The following is a 20335-nucleotide window of genomic DNA, read 5'->3' as shown; positions in this document are numbered from 1 at the left end:
AGGGAAGTGGTACTTAACAAATTGTTGGAGCTGCGGGATGACAAGTCCCCAGGTCCTGATGGACTTCATCCTAGGATGTTAAAAGAAGTGGCTAGTGAGATAGTTGATGCGTTATTTTTAATTTTCCAAAATTCCCAAGATTCGGGGAAGGTTCTGGTAGATTGGAAAATAGTGACTGTAACTCCTTTATTCAAAAAAGGATGGAGACAGAAAGCAGGAAACTACAGGCCATTTTTCTTAACATCTGTCTTAGGGGAAATATTATTATTAAAGACGGTAAAGAAGGGCATTTAGAAAAATTCAAGGTAATCAGGCAGAGTCAACATGGTTTCGTGAAAGGGAAATCATGTTTAACCAATTTATTGGAGTTCTTTGAAGGAGTTACATGTGCTGTGGATAAAGGGGAACCTTTATTGTACTGGATTTCCAGAAGGCATTTGATAAGGTGCCACATCAAAGGTTATTGCAGAAAATAAAAGTTCATGGTGTAGGAGGTAGCATATTGGCATGGATAGAAGATTGACTAGCTAACAGGAAACAGAGAGGAGGCATAAATGGGTCATTTTCTGGTTGACAAGATGCAACGAGTGGTGTGCCACAGGGATCTGTGCATGGGCCTCAACCTTTTACAATTTATATAAATGACTTAGATGAAGGGACCGAAGGTATGGTTGCAAAATTTGCTGACAAAGATAGGTAGGAAAATAACTTGTGAAGAGGACATAAGAAGGCTACAAAGGGATATAGTGAGTGGGCAAAGACCTGGCAAATGGAGTATAATGTGGGAAATTGTCCACTTTGGCAGGAAGAATAAAAAGGAAGCATATTTAAATAGTGAGAGATTGCAGAGCTCTGAGATGCAGAGGGATATGGGTATCCTAGTGCATGAAACGCAAAAGATTAGTATGCAGGTACAGCAAGTAATTAGGAAAGCTAATAGAATGTTATCGTTTATTGCAAGGGGAATTGAATGCAAAAGTAGGGAGGTTATGCTTCAGCTGTACAGGGCATTGGTGAGACCACATCTGCAGTACTGTGTATAGTACTGGTCTCCTTATTTAAGGAAGGATGTAAATACATTGAGGGCAGGACAGAGAAGGTTCACTAGACTAGTACCTGGAATGGGCTGGCAGTCTTACGAGGAAAGATTGGACAGCTAGGCTTGTATCTACTAGAAATCAGAAGAGTAACAGGCAACTTGATTGAAACATATAAGACCCTGAGGGGTCTTGACAGGGGGATGTGGAAAGGATGTTTCCTCTTGTGGGATAATCTAGAACTAGGGGTCACTGTTTAAAAATAAGGGGTTTCCCATTTAAGACAGCGATGAGGAGAAATTTTTTCTCTTAGAGGGTCGTGAGTCTTTGGAATTCTCTTCCTCAAACGGCGGTGGAAGCAGAATCTTTGAATATTTTTAAGTCAGAGGTATATAGATTCTTGATAAGCAAGAGGGTGGAAGGTTATTGGGGTCGGTGGAAATGTGTAGTAATCAGTTCAGCCATGAACTTATTGAATGGCGGAGCAGGCTCAAAGGGCCGAGTGGCCTACACCTGCTCCTAATTCGTATGTTCGTATGTACCTCTGACAGAGCAGCACTCCCTCAGTAATGCACTGGGTGCTAACCTTGATTTTTGTGCTCAAGTCCTGGAGTGCGGCCTGAACCCAAAACCTTCTGACTTGGAGGTAAGTCTGATATAAACTGAGCCACGTCTTTGGACATCTAGGGCAGGATTTTCCGTTTTGGATCGGGACCCCGGCATTGGCATCAAATGCGGGTCCTGACCCCACACCCTGTTGTGAGCAACAACCCAACATCGATTTTTGCTAAATTGGTCAATTAATGACCAGAGGGCACACTTGTTGTCCAATAGGAGGCTGTCCAGCACTGAAGGAGTTGCAGCCTGCTGTTGCAGGTAAGGGAGAGAGGGGGTGCCTTCATCTACAGGTGCCCTCTCAGCACTTTCAAATTATTTGAAATAAAAAATTGCCACAGCAGCCAGACTAGCATTGTGGAGGATAGGCAGGAAGGAGGGTCCTCAATGTCATCCTGGAGCACTGGCCCCATGGTCATCCAGCAGGAAGCTGCCTCAAGGCAGCTACCGTGGTCACGATGCCCGTGGGAAAATTCCAGTCTGCCTCTGATCAGTGGACTTAATTGGGCAGATAGCTGTTCTGCATCTGATCTGGCCTTCCCAGAAATAGCTTGGGGGCGGGATGGTGATGGCAAACCAGCATGCCGGCCAGTGGCGTGAAATTACACTCTTACCCGCCTCAGTTCTCGCCCCTATCGGCTCCGAAAATCCTGCCCCTAAACTAACATTTCAGTGCAGTACTGAAGAAGGGCTGCCGTGTCAAATGTACTGTAGCTGGATGAGTTATTAAACCGAGGTCCTGTTCAGGTAAATGCAAAACATGCCATAGTATTCTTTCAGAGAAAAATAAGTTCTTCCAGTATCCCAGTAAACGTTCGTTCCTCAATCAATTCCATCAAAAGAGATTAGGGTCATTTATCCTATTTGCTGTTTGTAGGAGCTTACTGGGCTGGATTTTGTTGGGGTGGCAGTGGCCCCGACAATGGACTGGAAAGGCGGGGACAACTAGCCTTGGCCTTTTGAGGGAGCCCCAGCTGGATTCTGTGTCAGTCTCGCAGCTAATGAGCTGCCCTCTGGGCTCCCATTCCTTTAAGGATGAGATACCATCTCCAAGAGCTGCCAGCCAATCAGAGGGCCGGCAGCTCTTCAGTGTCAGCAGCGCCATGGGCAGCAGTGACCACTTCTGGAACTGCACCCAGATGAGAGATGTGACATTGGGCGCCGGCCTCACAGCAAGGTAAGTAGGGTTGGGGTCGTCTGCCCCAATCAGGCAGGCCCTGGTGAGGGGGCGCTGGGTGAAGGGTGGGATTGATTGGTGAGGCCAAGGGGGTTGTTGCTGCGGGAGCGGGCATTGCTGCAGGGGGGCCCCTGCAAGGGCCACAGCATGCCCAATTAAGAGGCTGCCCCCCACCCCCCGCCGCAAACCTGCAGGGAGGCCTCCAAGGTTCACCAGGAAGTCTCCCCAAGCAGTGGAGGGCCTGCCGTCACTGGTAAAATGCTACTGGCAGTTGGAAGAGGCCCTTAATTGGTCACTTAAATGGCACAATTGGACTCTGTGCAGGAGGGCTGTCCTCCACCTTACCCGCCGCTGGCAAAATGCCATGGCGATGGGAAACAGATGGGCATGCCACCCCTCACCCTCCCTCCCAATTTTTCGCACCATCCCCCAACCCCCCCCCCCCCCCCTCCAGCCTCCTATCCTGCTCCAGCAGGCCCCATAAAATTCAGCCCATTGTGTGCAAATTTGGCTGCTGTGTTTGCCTACCTAACAGCAGTGACTTCACTTCAAAAACAATTCATTAGTTATGAAGCACTTTGGGACGTCATGAAAAGTAGTATAGAAATGCAAGTTCTATTTTTCTTGCATGGTGGTTCACAATTATGTGGCCAAGGAGACCAGACGGTCTCTACAAAAAAAAGCTGAACGAAGTTAATTTATTCATCCTATTCTATTTTGTTCTAAAAAGATACAGAAAATAACTTTTATAAATATTGTATAAAATAGGAAAGATGTATATTTGAAAAACTGGAAAGAATATTTTGCACTCCTAAACTCAAAGGTTGCTTCCCATACATGACACTATTATGTGAACGACATAATTTTTGTGATTACGGAGCATAGGTGAAGAGGAAAAGACCATGACACAGGACACCATCAAAGTTGAAAGGGAAGAGACTAGATAAATTTGTTATTAGATAACTCCAACCTTGGGTTTTAAAATCTGTAGAGTGTAGAAGGAAGAGAAGTCTGAATTTCCTATTATCCTATTGCCTTTTTTTACAAATATGTGAGAGAAGGATTATGCAAAAACATATACTGGGTCAGATTGTGAAATATTAGTTTTATTGTATCATTGATGAATTTACATTATATAAATATATTTAATTAGCTGCATTTTTTTTTCACTTTTTTTGTATGAAATGACTATAGGCCTTTGAGGTAAAAAGTGAAATCATGATTTATTTGCACTAGAAAGTTCTTCAATATATTTTAGGATTGTCATTATTTATCGTTGCACAGGTCATAGGAACGCCATCTGTGGCAGTATTGTTGAAACAGCTGGTCCCATTGATGCGTGCTGAAAGCATAGAAATTACAGAATCACTGGTACTGGGATTTGGAAGGACAAATTCTCTTGTGTTCAGGTACCTCAAGAATCAACTTTTGGCTTTGCCTACTAAAATGTAGCAGTTATAATAAGGTCAGATCAAGGGCAGGAACGGAGGCAGACACACAAAATGGCAGGAGCATGCCCAACATTGTCCTGGCCCCTGCCATTTTGGCTGGGGCAGGGAAGGCTACAGACTGCCTTCCTTACACTGGCTAATTGAGGCCCTTAAGTGGCTAATTAATGGCCACTTCAGGGCAGCCTCTCGCCTCCACTCCGATTTCATTGAAGTCGGAAAGATCAGGGGCCTGCTTCTGCGCGGAGGCACCACCAGATAAAACCTGGTGACCTCATAGTAGACTCGATTGGGGAGGGGTGGGCCCCTCCTCTGGGGGCAATCCATGCCCCCCCCCCCCCAGCAGCAAAGACTGCCCCAACAGCAAGCCTGCCTGACTGGCCCCAGTGACCCCGACCCCACTTACCTGCGTCCTGGGGTCTCCCAACATCTTGTTCATGATAGGCCTCCTACAATACCAGCAGTGGCCACTGCTCCCAGTGGCACTACTGGTACTGCAGAGCTGCTGCCCCTGCAGAGCTGTTGGCTCTCTGATTGGCTGGCAGCTCTGGAGGCGGGAGCTCAGCCCTTAAAGGGACAGCGTCCCTGACGGCGGGCAATTAATTGGCTCCTTGCCGAGAAATTGCACCAGGGATCCACTGGAGGGCCAAGGCGGGGTCTCCCTCCACCTTCCGGCCCAGAACTGGGACCCCCGTCACCGAGATAAAATTCCGTCCTAAGTCTTTAATATCGCTTTACAATTTTTATTGCAGTGATAATTATAAATTTCAGTATGAAATAATCACCTTTGTATTTCAAGTGATTTGTGGATTATTTTGGCATTTGAGGGCTCTGTACATTTCTTTAAAAATAAAAAAACGCAGAAGCCTAGAATTTCTACAAACCTGTTTGGGTTACAGAAGTGCTGTGGAATGATTTTTGCAATGCCGCCTAAACGTTGTCAGCTCTCTATGCAATATTGCAGACAAGTGGTTGTTTGAATAACTTGGGCAGGTGCCCTGCATTTTGAGAGGCACCTACCCTACTGTGCTTTAGGAAATTCAGAATAGCACTCCAAGGATGAGGGGCCTGGTGGATGGAAAAATTATAAATAAGAATAAAAAAAGTTATCTTTAGCTTAGAATTATTATAAATCCAATGATGTACACAGGTAGTAAAGTCAGTGCAAATATAAAACAGAAACCCAATTGACACGCCCACTCACTTTTTTAATCGATATTAGCCACTAGAGGGAAATACATTTTTTACATAGAGTATTGAGGCTGTGGAATGTATGACTGGAGTTAGGGATTGAACCAGAGACCATGACAACATTTAAGAATAGATTAGATGAATGATTGAAGGAAAGGAGTGTAAAGGGATCTGGGAACAAGGTAGGTACAAGAGTTTAGGAGGGTGAAATTGGCCTACGCCAGCAGTATGAAACTTGCTCATAGTGAATTGCAGCCAATTATGCACTGCACCAGTTTTTATGTTCCATTGACTTGGAAAATATTGCCAAAATTTTTAATTTCAAATTAAGTAAAAGAGATCCTGAAACCAGGAAGCAAGTCTCGAAAAAAGAGTTTGAACTATCGTTCTGTGAACTTCAGTAGAAAGATCGGGCACGGTGAAAAAAATCAGTTGCCGATTCGCAACAACCCCATTTCGCCCTGCTGGCTTAGACCAATTTCACCTCCTAGGACTGCTGCTCATTTGGAGGACAAAATGAATATGGACTGTTAGCCCAAGCAGCCTTTTTTCACATTGTAATTTTATGTATGAACTATGCCCCAAAATGTGGCTAGTTATGCACTGGTGCCATCACATCCATCTGAAATTACCTGTCACAATTTCAGTTGAAGGAAAAAGGGGGCAGAATTGGGAATAGTATGCCTATTTTTTGGATGCTATGAGTGCCCTTAGGATTCCAAAATAACATCCGCAGAGCCGGCACACATCTGACACAATGCACACCAAATGCCATCTTGGTAAAAGGGTTAGCACATGCACTTAGTGTCTGCTCGAAGTATGTGAAGCAGGCAGATTATGATATGCTGAATTGATGCCAGCGCTGCCATTTTGGAGCTCCATGCTCCAGCCAATGCCCTCCCTTAGCCTTGCATAGCTGAACTCCTGTAAAACAGCATGAAGGACTCCCCACCAGCGCCATTTAAAAGGGACCAATAACTACTTACAGGTTGGTGGCTGCTTTATTTCTTCTGGCTGTTGCTACAATTCTACAAGTTTTGGGTGCTTTCTATAGTTGTTTCAAGTTTCGAAAGTCTACAGGGAGTGGTGTGGCAGGTACTAAAGGACCGGGGGCACAAGTCGGCCTTCCTCTTGGAATCGAGCATGAGTTAGAGAATGAGCAAAGGCCACAGAGAGTAGGACAAGCTATTAGAAGAGGGTGCAGGAGGAGAAGGGCTCCCAGCAGGAGGCCATAGTCATTCAGGGTGTTTAGGGAGAAACTCTTCTACCTGATGCAGAGCGATGACCAATACTTCAGATGTCTGCACTTCATTAATGATGTCGTCACTGAAATCTGCCAACTGCTGTAGTCACAACTCCAACCTCAGAGCAGGGTAAGGACCACATTGCCAGTGACTGTGAAGGTGACCGTGACAATGAACTTTTATGCATCTGGCTCCTAAGGGAGGCCAATGAGGCTGTCTATTCAAATAGAGATAACTTAATTAAATTCCTTCTTCCTTCTTCCTAGAGAGAAGCTAGTGAAATAAGCACAAAGGTTTGCAAGGATTGCAGACTTCTCCATAGTACAGGGTACCAGTGACACACACACATTTCTTTGCATGTCAACTCTGTCATGTATCGGAACCAAAAGTGATTCCACTCTCTCAACATGCAGCTGGTGTGTGACCATAGGCAGCGCACCATCCAGGTCAGTGCCTGGTATCCTGGTAGCAGTCACGATGCCTTTGTTCTACAACAGTCTGCTGTGCTAGCTGTGTATTTTAAGGCAAGCTATGACTACTGGGCAGCAGGTGGCAACCTACTGATGTCGTGACTCCAGTTCACAAACCACATACATGTGTATACAATGAGAGCCATGCCACCACAAGACTATTGGCATGTTAATTCTGCTGCCTGGACTGCTCTGGAGGTCCCCTGCAGTAGTCAGCTAATCCAGTCTCAAGATTTGTGGTGCATTCTGCATGCTGCACAGTCTTGCCAGCCTGGAGGGACAGCCCTTGCCACCATCTATCGGGTGATACTTTACCCTCCCAAATCCCTACCCCAACCCTTCAGTACTCCTGTACCTTTCTACTCTCCTGCAGTTGTTCCAGGCTTGACTCCCTCTTAGATAAGCTTACAGCTGCACTCTGTGCCTCTCTTGACATCCTCTAAAGGGCCCATGAAGGCACTCAGTGTTGCTTCATTACAAGCAGCAACCTCAACTGCCCCATCCTGCTCTCTCAGCCGACCTTCTCTCCCAGCAACACCCCCCCCCCCCCCCGCCCATTCTGGGCTAATCTTGCTGATTTCCTCCCTGTCCAACTCCCCCCGCCACGGATGACTCTGTGGACTCTGCCAATGGATCAGCCTTGTTGTATATTTGGTTGGTATGCTGCCACCTTAATATACTTAGTTAGTTTAGCTTAGAGGGATTCCTAGTCTTGATTACTTAGAACATTAACTTTTATTACATTATAACTATGTACAGCTCCACACCAGTCTGTGTGACTCCTCTGAAGCCATGCTGCATCTCTCCTCAAGTCCCTCTGACATGTGATCTCGTACATTCTTTACACTTTCTCACATTAACCCTTTCAAACCCTTGTACTACAAGCTATCACCGCCCCACTCTGCATTGTCCTCTAGAATGTCCGTTCTCTTGTGAAGAAGGTGCTTGCCATCCATGAGCTTACCGTGGACAACTGTATCGACATCATGGCCTTGATGGAAATCTGACTGAGGGGTGGTGACACCTTCACCCTAAATGAACTGTCCAGCCTTTGGCTCTCTGTTTACCACGACATTTCTGCAGCTACTGATTTGCTCAGCTGCATCCTCACATCTGCGTTTGAAGCCCTAGGCCCCACTTAAACTATTATTCTGTCGAACAAAAGCAAAATATTGATGATGTTGGAAATCTGAAATAAAAATAGAAAATGCTGGAAATACTCAACAGGTCTGGTAGCATCTGTGGAGAGAAAAACAGTTAACATTTCAGGTCTGTGACCTTTCATCAGACTCTGAGCTCATCCTGTCCATGAGACCCACCTCCCGCTCTCTCGACTCTATTTCCACTAAACTGTTGACCATCCAACTTTACTTCCTGGTTCCAACGTTAGCTAATATTGTTAACGGATCTCTCTCTCTTCAGGTACTGTCCCTCTCTCCTTCAAATATACCATTATCACCCCTCTCCTTAATAAATCAACCCTTGACCCCATCTTCTACCTCCTCATCTTCAATCTCCCTTTCCTCTCCAAAGTCCCTGGGGGTGAGGCTGGTGGAATTTTATGTAGGTGACGGGAGTCTCGGCCACCAGCTGAGGAGCCAGTGAGCCGCACGTTGCTTCCTCTGTGAAAGGTCTGCCATATTACTTGCCAATTAGGAACTTGAGTGGACAGCAGCTGGCCTTCTCCAGAATTAAGGACTATGGTGACGCAAGTCCTGTCCGATGACAGCTGCTGGCCAATTAAAGGCCTGAAGCTCTTTTACTGAGCAGTGCCACTGCACAGCTGGTGGCAGCTGGTGGTAGTGCACCTACTGGAGGCCCAGGAGCATCAAGGGACCCAGGCCACAGGTGAATCATGACGGGAGAGGTTTCAGAGGTGGGGATCGTGGGAGGTGGGTGGGTGGTGGAAGCAAAGGCAGGGGGTGGCTCTCAGCACCCCCCCTTTCCCAATGCCAGGTCCCTCCATCAGGCACTAAATGCCTTTGAATGATGGACCCACCCCCATCCCAGAACTGGCAAGCAGCCCGCACGGGCTTGCTTGGAGTGCTCCCTGCGTGGCGACAGGCCCAATCGCTGCTGGGCTAATACTGCAGAGGTGGGATGAGGCCCTTAATTGGGCATTAATTACTCACTCAAGGGTCTCAATTGGTGACAGGATGTGAAGGCCGTCCACGGGCGACAATCCCGCCCAATTAAATGCTCTTCCCGCCTCCAAACTCACCGCAGGAGAGAGCATAAAATCCCCTCTCCCTTGAATGTGTTGACGCCTCCCAAATCCATGCCCATCTTTCCTGGAACTCCATATTTGAATTCCTCCAATCAGGTTTCCACCCTGCCACAATACCAAAACGGCTCATCAAAGTCACAAATGACATCCTATGTAACTGTGACAATGGTAAACGATCCCTCTTTGTCCTTTTCAATCTGTCTTCAGCCTTTGACATGGTTACTCCTTCATCCTCCAGCACCTCGAAACCATCATCCAGCCGAGTGGGACCGCAGTTGCCTGGTTCCAGTTTTATCTATCTAACCGTAGCCAGAGAACCACCTGAAATAGCTTCTCTTCCCACTCCTGTACCATTACCTCTGGCATCCCCCAAGGATCTATTCTTAGCCCATTCCTAATTCTTGTCTACATGCTGCAGCTGGTGACATCATCCAAAAACACAGCATCAGTTTTCACATGTACACTGATGACACCCAGCTCTATCTCACTACCATCTCTTTCAACTCCTCCATTCACTCGAAACTATCAGATGGCTTGTCCGACATCCAGCAGAAATTTCCTCTGATTAAATATTGGGAACTCAAACTTATGCCCAATATCTCAGTACATGCAGATCTATCCTCTAAGATAAGCACAGTGTCAGTGTCTGAGTTGGTGGCATGCTAATATGAAATCAAGTGACAGTATACTTTCATCATCACTGTCTTCTTGGTCTTCCTCCACTACCTGGGTAGGTTGCAGTTTTTGGGTATCTGAAAAGAAAAAGGGGCAAAGGTAAGGCTGTGCTCAGGGGAGAGGGGAAAGTAGGAGGTGCATGCTTACAGACGAAAGAGACTGTGAGAGAAATGAGAGGCTGGATTTTATCCGGCCAGCAGGAGAGTGAGTGTAGGCGTGGGAGCCCGAAAAAATCAGGTGGGTGCACACGCCCGGAAACCCGACATCGTGATGTCGGTTCCAGATTTTATCAGCAGCAGGAAAGCTCCAAGGCAGCATTGCTGCCACGACACTGCGGGACTGCAATTTGTATTAGTGAACAGTTAGTTAGTATGTATTTGCATTGAAATGAAGCAGATTTTATGGGGGGTTTCAGATTTCGTCAACAGTACACAGGGATCACATGCCTTCAGATCCCCAGCCATTTAAAGGCAGCGGCACTGAGGCGAGCCCTCAATGTTGCCATGGGAAGGCAGCCATGGAGAGCAGTGGATAAGGGAAGAGTGGGGAGAGGAGGCCATTGTCGGCCTCTGCTGAGCTGTCTGCAAGGGTGAGCTCATTCTTGGGTGCAAGGGTAGGGTGGACACAGCCTCAAGTGCAAGGGTGTTATGGACACAGTCTCGGATGCAAGGGTGGGCACAGGCTTGGATGCAAGGGTGTGGTGGGTGTAATCTTGGGTTCTGGGCTTTCTGCAAGGATGGGCACTGAGGGGCATTAGCGTGTCTTCAGAGGGGAGTAGCAACGGGAAGGACCAAGACAAGTTAGTCTCTGCAAGGACAGTGCACAGGAGGAGCAAAACTCAGCTGGCATGGGTCTGATACACTCTGTCTTTATGGACCCCCATGCCACGCAGCAGCAGCTCAGAGGGAGAGAGGGCCACGATCCAGCTAGGCCCACCCGTGAATCTCCAATAGGAGAGAAGCAGCAGTCAGCCACGCCAAGAATGGCCTAGCCATGCCAGGGAGTGTACCGGACTCGCATCAGCTATCTCCAGATATACAAGTGGCAGTGTCAGCAAAGACTCCAGCTCTTCACGAAGGCCATCAACGACTTATGCACCATGCTGCTGGACGAGCTGGCTTCAGTAAACACCCAGTGCCCTGGTTCTGAAGATCATCATGGCACTCAATTTTTAGAGGTCTGACTCCTTCCAGGGATCAATTGGGGACATGTGCGGGGTCTCCCAGGCAGCAGCCCACTGCTGCATCAAGGAGGTGACCAATGCCTTGTTCAGGAGGGCCGACAACTATGTGTGGTACCACACCAATTCTGACAGTCAGGTGGAGAGGGCCATTGGCTTCGGGACCATCGCTGGATTTCCCTAGGTGCAAGGTGTCATTGATTGCACATATGTGGCCATCAAAGGCGGAGCAGCCAGCAGTCTTCATCGAAAGGAAGGGCTTCCATTCGTTCATTGTGCTATTGTCTTGGAAGCAGCCATAAAGCTTACATATTTTGGCAGTCCCAGGTGCCACAGCTTTGCAGGACCCCGGTTGCCTTCAAGGATGGATTCTCAAGGACAAGGGATACCCATTGAAGACATGGCTACTGACGCCTGTGAGGAACTCTCGCACTGCAGCAGAGGAGAGATACAACATCTGCCACAGGGCCACCTGAGCGACCATCGAGCAGGACATTGGGCTGCTGAAGATGAAATTCCAGGGCTTGGATTGATCCAGTGGAGCCCTGCAGTATGTCCCAGCGAGGGTCTTATGTATTGTGTGGTCTGCTCAATCTAGAACAGCAGACGGGGAGGCCTTGCATGAAGAGGACATGATTGATCGCCAGTCCTCTTCATGCAAGGAGGATTTGGAGGAAGCTGCTGAGCAGGCGGCAGTGGATCTTGCTTCCCTTTTACCGGACGCCTGGGCCATTGAGAGACATGCAAAGGAGGCACAGCACAATTTTATACATACCCACTTCCTGCCACCATGATGGCCTCTCAAAGTGAACTCAATAAAGACTCACCTGTTTCGCCTGTCACTTCCTTCCTATTGCACTCCAGTGCCTAGTGCCCAGCTTCACCACTCACTCTGATGCATCTGAGACGCTGACCAAACATGGCTTGTGCCTACACTGAAAGCCCATTGATGGAGTAATAGTTAAGGTTGCATCTCACAAGTCAGCAATGAAAGCATGAGCCATTTAAAACCGTGGATCTGTCCTCTATTTATTACCACAATTGTACCAAACAATGCAAAGGCCACAATTAATACACCCATGAAACCCCAAGTTCATCTAGGTGTTTTTTTTATTCGCTTTTAGTTTTAGAGATACAGCACTGAAACAGGCCCTTCGGCCCACCGAGTCTGTGCCGACCATCAACCACCCATTTATACTAATCCTACACTAATTCCATATTCCTACCACATCCCCACCTGTCCCTATATTTCCCTACTACCTACCTATACTAGGGGCAATTTATAATGGCCAATTTACCTATCAACCTGCAAGTCTTTGGCATGTGGGAGGAAACCGGAGCACCCGGAGGAAACCCACGCAGACACAGGGAGAACTTGCAAACTCCACACAGGCAGTACCCAGAATCGAACCCGGGTCGCTGGAGCTGTGAGGCTGTGGTGCTAACCACTGCGCCACTGTGCTGTGTGTTTCTACACAGTGCAACCCCTGCACTGGTTAGCTGAGGTGGAGGCAGGCTGCTAATCAGGCTGTCCTTTGGCCTGGGTTGACTTTGGCAGGCATCCTCTGCCTGCCTGAAGCCTGAAGGCCCCTGGCTGGCTGAGGGCTTCCTGCACAGGTCATTGCAGCTGCTGGAGCTGGGGTCACCAGCTGAGGAGCAACTGACCACACTGTGAGTGTCCTGAGGGGACCCAGCAGATGTGGTCAGCCTCCCCTCCTCCCTTTTACAGCTCCCTGCTGACCATAGAAGCACAAGGACCTGGAGAAGACTCCAGGTGTGTTGTCCCTCTCTCCCCTTTCCATTGCTGCGTTGAGCTCATGGCCAAGGTGATGGTGTGCAGGTCTGTTCACATCTGTGGGATTTGGCTCTCCATGAAGGTCACTATGCTGTCGATGGAGGAAGCCATATGCTCACACGCCTGAGTCATGGTAGTACTCATGGCATGGATGGACTCCTCCATCCTCAGTTCATGGCCATGCATTGCCTCTGGCAGCTCCGCCAGATGTTCCCTTACCTTTTTCTGCAACTCCAGCATGTTCTGTGCTGCCAACACCAGAGGCACATCATCAGCTAGGGGTTCAGCATGGGCCTGGCCACCCACAGTCCTCCAACTGTCAGTGGCCTCAGCTGTCTCAGCCTCCGTCAGCTGCTCGGGCACATGTCTGGTGGTTTCATCAGCTTTAGACCCCTCTCCCAGGCCCCCCTCTCCCAGCAACTGCACTTGCCTCTGAAGTGCCATGACCCATATGAGGGAACACAAATGTTTATGGGTACGGTTGTTCAGATCTCCTCATGCCAACCATGCGCGATGTGGATCTCCAGAAGTGTGTTGGGGGAAACACACTGTCTCCTCACTGTCTTGTGTGGACACTGCAGTTTCACCATCCGTGATTGCACAGCCACCCCGGGCCCCTGCTAGTTCCAGAGCCACCCCCTCTGCTAACGTCAAAGGATGCACATCAGGGATCCCACCGCCAGTCCTCGATATCTCCCTGGTGTTGTGGGCCTGTTTCTTGTGCAAACGAAAAGAGGGACACATTTAGACCTTGCATGAAGAACAACAGTGCACTTTTGCTAAAATAAGAGCAAAATACTGCAGATGTTGGAACTCTGAAATGAGAACAAAAAGTGCCGAAAATATTCAGCAGGTCTGGCAGCATCAATGTAGAGAGAAACAGAGTTAATGATTCAGGTCTGTGATGAAAGGAACGTTTTGTTCTCATTTCAGGGCACTTATGCTCATGGCAGCCCCTATCCCTTGATAGGCTCCTCCCCACATCCACTCTCTGACGATATAATGAAGGTGAGCTCTGGAAGAAGGCAGCCTTTCACCGAGATGCAGCCATGCCTTCTGCCCAATCACACCCCTTCCCTTTTGTTCTCTTCCCCACCAAAGCCCCCCCCCCACTTCACTTGCTTAAAACCTAATTATTTTCTAACCTTTGCCAGTTCTGATGAAAGGTCACAAACTTGAAACATTAACTGTGCTTCTCTCTCCACAAATGCTGCCTGATCTGCTGAGTATTTCCAGCACTTTCTTTTTTATTCAGCTTTCCAGCATCTGCAGTATTTTTCTTTTAGTTGACTGTTTGGTATGAGTCCTGATTGAGAGATTAGTGATGGGTTGTGGTGAATTGAGCAATGGCTAAGGCTAATGGTGCTGTTAGGTAGATATGGCATTTGAAGATGTAGGGCTGGGTTTTAAGCAGCCGGCAGGGTTCCCAACACAGGGCCTGAAAGGTGAGGGGAACCTCGCCTCGGCCATTTGGGAGACCACCGACTGCATCTTATGGCACTGAAGCAATTAAGTGCCTGGCACCAGGGTCCCTGTCCCATTAAGCATGGGGATCCCGCCTCCAAGAGCAACTGGCCAATCAGAGGGCAGGCAGCTCAGCAGTCTCAGGAGCACTGCCAGGAGTGTGGCCACTGCTGGAACTGCAGCAGTCACCGGATAAGGAGCAAGCATCGAGGCCTGCACTGCAGATAAGTGGGGGCGAGTCGCTGGGGCCAGTCAGGCAGTCCCTGGTGAGGGGAGGGGGGAGGGGGCAGTTGAAGGCAGGTGGTTGGGTGGTGGCACAGAGGCAGCCTTTGTCACCGGGGGTTCTCCATGTACCACAGATTGCCCATGGAGGCACCCACCCCACCCCTGACCATCCTACACAGAGGCTGCCAGGAGTTGCTGGGCGGCTTCCTCACATGGCGGAGATGTTATGTTTATGCTGGGTTGCTGAATATATTATGTATGTCTGATTTATCTCGGAGCAATGCAGATATCGCACTTGTATTAAATCACCAGGAGGAGGCAGTGGCGTACTAGTATTGTCACTGGGCTATTAACCCAGAGACCCAGTGTATTGCTCTGGGGTCACTGTTTGAATTGCACCACGGCATAAGGTGGAATTTGAATTCAATGAATAAATCTGGAATTTTTAAAAAAAGAGTCTAATGATGGCCATGAAACCATTGTTGATTGTTGTAAAAACCCATCTGATTCACTAATGTCCTTTAGGGAAGGAAATCTGCTGTTCTTACCTGGTCTGGCCTTCATGTGACTTCAAACCCACAGCAATGTGGTTGACTCTTTAAAGGCCTCTGAAAATGGTCTAGCAAGCCTCTCAGTTCTATCTAACCGCTACGAAGTCAATAAGGAATGAAACTGGACGGACCACCTGGCATCGACCTAGGCACCGGAAATGACAACGGCAAACCCTGTCGACCCTGCACAGTCCTCCTTACTAACATCTGGGGGCTTGTGCCAAAGTTGGGAGAGCTGTCCCTCAGACTAGTCAAGCAATAGCTTGACCTAGTCATACTCATCAAATCATACCTTACAATGTTCCAGACTCAGCCATCATCATCCCCAGGTATGTCCTGTCCCACCGGCAGGAAAGACCCAGCAGAGGTGGTGGCACAGTGGTATACAGTCGGGAGGGAGTTGCCCTGGGAGTCCACAACATAGACTCCGGATCCCATGAAGTCTCATGGCATCAGGTCAAACATGGGAAAGGAAACCTCCTGCTGATTATCACCTACTGCATCTCCCCCCCCCCCCCCCCCCGTCAGCTGATGAATCAGTACTCCTCCATGTTGAACAGCACTTGGAGGAAGCACTGAGGGTGGCAAGGCCGCAGAATGTACAATCTGATATGTTGGTTATGGGATCGCTTAGCTCTGTCTATCGCATGCTGCTTACGCTGTTTGGCATGCAAGTAGTCCTGGGTTGTAGCTTCACCAGGTTGACACCTCATTTTTAGGTATGCCTGGTGCTGCTCCTGGCATGCCCTCCTGCACTCTTCATTGAACCAGGGTTGGTCTCCTGGCTTGATGGTAATGGTAGAGTGGGGGATATGCCGGGCCATGAGGTTACAGATTGTGGTTGAGTACAATTCTGCTGCTGCTGATGGCCCACAGCGCCTCATGGATGCCCAGTTTTGCATTGCTAGATCTGTTTGAAATCTATCCCATTTAGTACAGTGATAATGCCACACAACACGATGGAGGGTATCCTCAATGTGAAGGCGGGACTTCGTCTCCACAAGGACTGTGCGGTGGTCACTCCTATCAATACTGTCATGGACAGAAGCATCTATGGCAGGCAGATTGGTGAGGACGAGGTCAAGTATGTTTTTCCCTCGTGTTGGTTCCCCCACCACCTGCCGCAGACCCAGTCTAGCAGCTATGTCCTTTAGGACTCGGCCAGCTCCATCAGTCGTGGTGCTACCGAGCCACTCTTGGTGATGGACATTGAAGTCCCCCACCCAGAGTACATTTTGTGCCCTTGCCACCCTCAGTGCTTCCTCCAAGTTGTGTTCAACATGGAGGAGTACTGAGTCATCAGCTGAGGGAGGGCAGTAGGTAGTAATCAGTAGGAGGTTACCTTGCCCATGTTTGACCTGATGCCATGAGACTTCATGGGGTCCGGAGTCGATGTTGAGGACTCCCAGAGCAACTCTCTCCCTACTGTATACCACTGTGCCACCACCTCTGGTGGGTCTGTCCTGCCGGTGGGACAGGACATACCCGGGGATGGTGATGGCAGTGTCTGGGACATTGTCTGTAAGGCATGATTCCTTGAGTATGACTATGTCAGGCTGTTGCTTGACTAGTCTGTGGGACAGCTCTCCCAACTTTGGCACAAGCCCCCAGATGTTAGTAAGGAGGACTTTGCAGGGTCGACAGGGCTGGGTTTGCCATTGTCGTTTCCGGTGCTGAGGTCGATGCCGGGTGGTCCGTCTGGTTTCATTCCTTTTTATTGACTTCGTAGCGGTTAGGTACAACTGAGTGGCTTGCTAGGCCATTTCAGAGGGCATGTAAGAGTCAACCACATTGCTGTGGGTCTGGAGTCACATGTGGGCCAGACCAGGTAAGGACAGCAGACTTCTTTCCCTAAAGGACATTAGTGAACCAGATGGATTTTTGCAACAATCGACAATGGTTTCATGGCCATCATTAGACTAGCTTTTAATTCCAGATTTATTAATTAAATTCAAATTCCACCTTCTGCTGTGGTGGGATTCGAACCCATGTCCCCAGAGAAATACCCTGGGTCTCTGGGTTACTAGTCCAGTGATAATACCACTACGCCACCGCCTACCCCACAAATGTGCATTTGTCCTTGTTGAGCGTCACATTGTGTTTTGCAAGTCGACTAAGCACTGCTGATAATCGTTGATCATGTTTAGCCTTGTCCCTTCCGTTGACAACTATGTCATCAAGCAGCTTGAGCATCCCCTCAACATCCGAGAAGACTGCAGAAACGATCTTCTGGAATGTACTAGGTGCTGAACTTAGTCCATATTGTATTCCACGGTACTGAAACACACCTTCATGGGTAACAAAAGCTGTAAGATATCAGCTTTGTTCTGCTAGAGGTATCTGAAGATAACTCTGTCGCATTTCCAGCTTTGTGAAGACTGTGGAGTTGTGAAATGTTGCTGACCATTCTTGAATTGTAGGAAGTGGATACTTGTCTGGTATGATAGCTTTGTTGACTGCCTTTAGGTCAATGCATACTCTTAAGTTCACCATTTTCTCGTTGTGCAATGACTAGATTTGATATCCACAGCGATGAGTCAATTCGTTCATGATACCGTCTGCTTCTAGTCGTTTCAGCTCCTGTGACACTTCAGGATGATTGCAAACGGCAACCATCTCAAATTCTGTGAAACTGGTCAAATTGATGTGTCAATGTGAGGCGCATGACAGTACCCTCTGATCTCCGCAAATCCAGTAAATAAGGAAGGATACTGGCCTATATAATCTGCATTATCAATCCCATTAATGTATGCTCCGGTGGGGTCAGCGCGTTTGAATCTAAGCCTTTCGAAAAGGTTTACCTCCATAAGGCTTCGGCCTTTAGCTACATAGAAAGTAAACCTGTCTAGGGTGACCTTTTTGTAGCAAACTGGAACTGTGATCATCCCTGAAACTGGAATAAGCTTGAAGAGTGTCTGTGCAGGAGTGAGAGAGAATTGCGAAAAATACCATTGGTAGAGTTTGTCACTCAAAATAGATACTTTTGCGCCAACCTCGCTAAGAAGTGACACTGAGATGCCTGCAATCTTGACTGAGCACTCCTTGAAGTGACCTTTTGTGTTGGTAAATACATGTTGTACCTTGCTCTCAGGAAGAGACTCCCCCATATGTCAAACCGATGAAGTCTTCTTTAACGCCCTGCACATCTTTGTAAAATGGTTCCATTTTAAATATGAGTTATACCTTTTTCCTTAAGCTGGACAGTGCATTGTGACTCGATGAGCATTTCCACAATTTGGGCATGGTTTTGAAGGTAACTGAGCATGATGGGGCACATTTTGCTGAGGTTACTACGGTCTTCTTGCTCTTAGCCCTTGCACTTGAAGCTGGTTGGGCAAGCTGTGTCTGCAACCCTGAGTGTAAGGGTGCATGTGTGTGTAATCTCTTCGAATCTAACATGGCAGATTCAGTCTAGAGTACCAAAGTTATTGCTTTTTCCAAGGTTAAGTCATAGTTTTCTAATTCGTGGTATTGAAGTTTTTTCAATTAATTGGTCACAAATTAGTTCGTTGGTTAATGTGCCAAATTTACATGTAGATGCCAATTGCTGCAATGCTGTCACGTATTGTTTAGTGGACTCACCATGTCCCTGTTCGGCATCCTCCTCCACATCCTCCTTGTCAGATGAGGAATGTTGTTCAATCACGTCCTTTTGATGCAAGGCTTCCCCTCCTCTGCAGTGCTGGATTGTGCAGAGCACAGCAGACCACTGCAATACATGAGACCCTTGCTGGGGCATACTGCAGGGCTGTGCCAGATCGATCCAGGGACCGGAATCTCATCTTCAGCAGCCCAATGGCCTCCTCGCTTGCGTGGACCCGTGGCAGGTTTTGTATCTTTTCTCTGCTGAAGTGCAAGGTTTCCTCACAGGCGCCAGTAGCCATGTCTTCAAAGGGCAGACCTTGTCCCCGATCTTGTTTGGAGGAAAATTCCTTCTTCTGAAGACTTGAAAGCATGTGAGAGCAGCAGTGAGAGCACAACAGGCGGACTAGGTATTATGCTCATAAAGCATTTGTAGTATGCATATGCTTTAACTACTGTATTTGTGAAATTACAGCTCCAGTGACCTGCGTTCAGTTCTGGGTACTGTCTGTGCGGAGTTTGCAAGTTCTCCCTGTGACCGCGTGGGTTTCCGTTGGGTGCTCTGGTTTCCTCCCACAGCCAAAGGCTTGCAGGTTGATAGGTAAATTGGCCATTGTAAATTGCCCCTCGTGTAGGTAGATGGTAGGAGAATAGTGGGGATGTGGCAGGGAATATGGGGTTAAATGTAGGATGAGTATAAATGGGTGGTTGTTGCTTAGCACAGACTCAGTGGGCCAAAGAGCCTGTTTCAGTGCTGTATCTCTTTAAAAAAAATATAAATAAGTAAGGCCTCATGGTGTTGGGGGTAATATACAGTGTGGATAGAGGATTGGTTAACAGACAGGAAGCAGAGCGTGAGCATAAATGGGGCATTTTCAAGTTGGCAGGCAGTGGATAGTGGGGTGCCGCAAAGATCAGTGCTGGGGCCTCAGCTATTTACACTCTATTAATGACTTGGATGAAGGGACAGAGAGTAATGTATCTAAGTTTGCCGATGATACAAAGCTCGGTGGCAAAGTAAGCTACGGGGAGGACATCGAGAGGCTGCAAAGAGATATAGACAGGCTAAGTGAGTGGGCAACAAGATGGCAAATGGAGTATAGTGTAGGGAAGTGTGAAGTTGTTCATTTTGGTCATAAAAATAGAAAAGCAGAATATTTTTTTAAAAGGTGTAAAACTGGTGAGTGTTGATTTATTTTTATTTTTATTTATTTAGAGATACAGCATTCAAAAAGGCCCTTCAGCCCACCAAGTCTGTGCTGACCATCAACCACCCATTTATACTAATCCAACATTAATCCCATATTCCTACCACATCCCCACCTTCCCTCAATTCCCCTACCACCTACCTATACTAGGGGCAATTTACAATGGCCAATTTACCTATCAACCTGCAAGTCTTTGGCTGTGGGAAGAAACCAGAGCACCCAGCTGAAACCCACACAGTCACAGGG

The 20335-nt window shown here is 47.9% G+C and overlaps 1 protein-coding gene across 5 annotated transcripts in view; it reads left to right on the top strand.

Annotated features, from left to right (window-relative positions):
- LOC137371258 (protein furry homolog) overlaps positions 1–20335 on the top strand; it is a 532970-nt gene that overhangs the window by 249864 nt on the left and 262771 nt on the right. For all 5 annotated transcript variants that reach the window (XM_068033517.1, XM_068033516.1, XM_068033514.1 and 2 more), the window contains exon 23: positions 4114–4238. In XM_068033517.1, the coding sequence (XP_067889618.1) occupies positions 4114–4238 (125 nt within the window). The remainder of the gene's footprint in view (positions 1–4113; positions 4239–20335) is intronic.

This window comes from Heterodontus francisci, chromosome 6 (genome assembly GCF_036365525.1).
Source record: "Heterodontus francisci isolate sHetFra1 chromosome 6, sHetFra1.hap1, whole genome shotgun sequence".
NCBI lineage: Eukaryota > Metazoa > Chordata > Chondrichthyes > Heterodontiformes > Heterodontidae > Heterodontus > Heterodontus francisci.
Note: the sequence above shows the minus strand (reverse complement) of the source record. Positions and strands in the feature narration are given on the sequence as shown.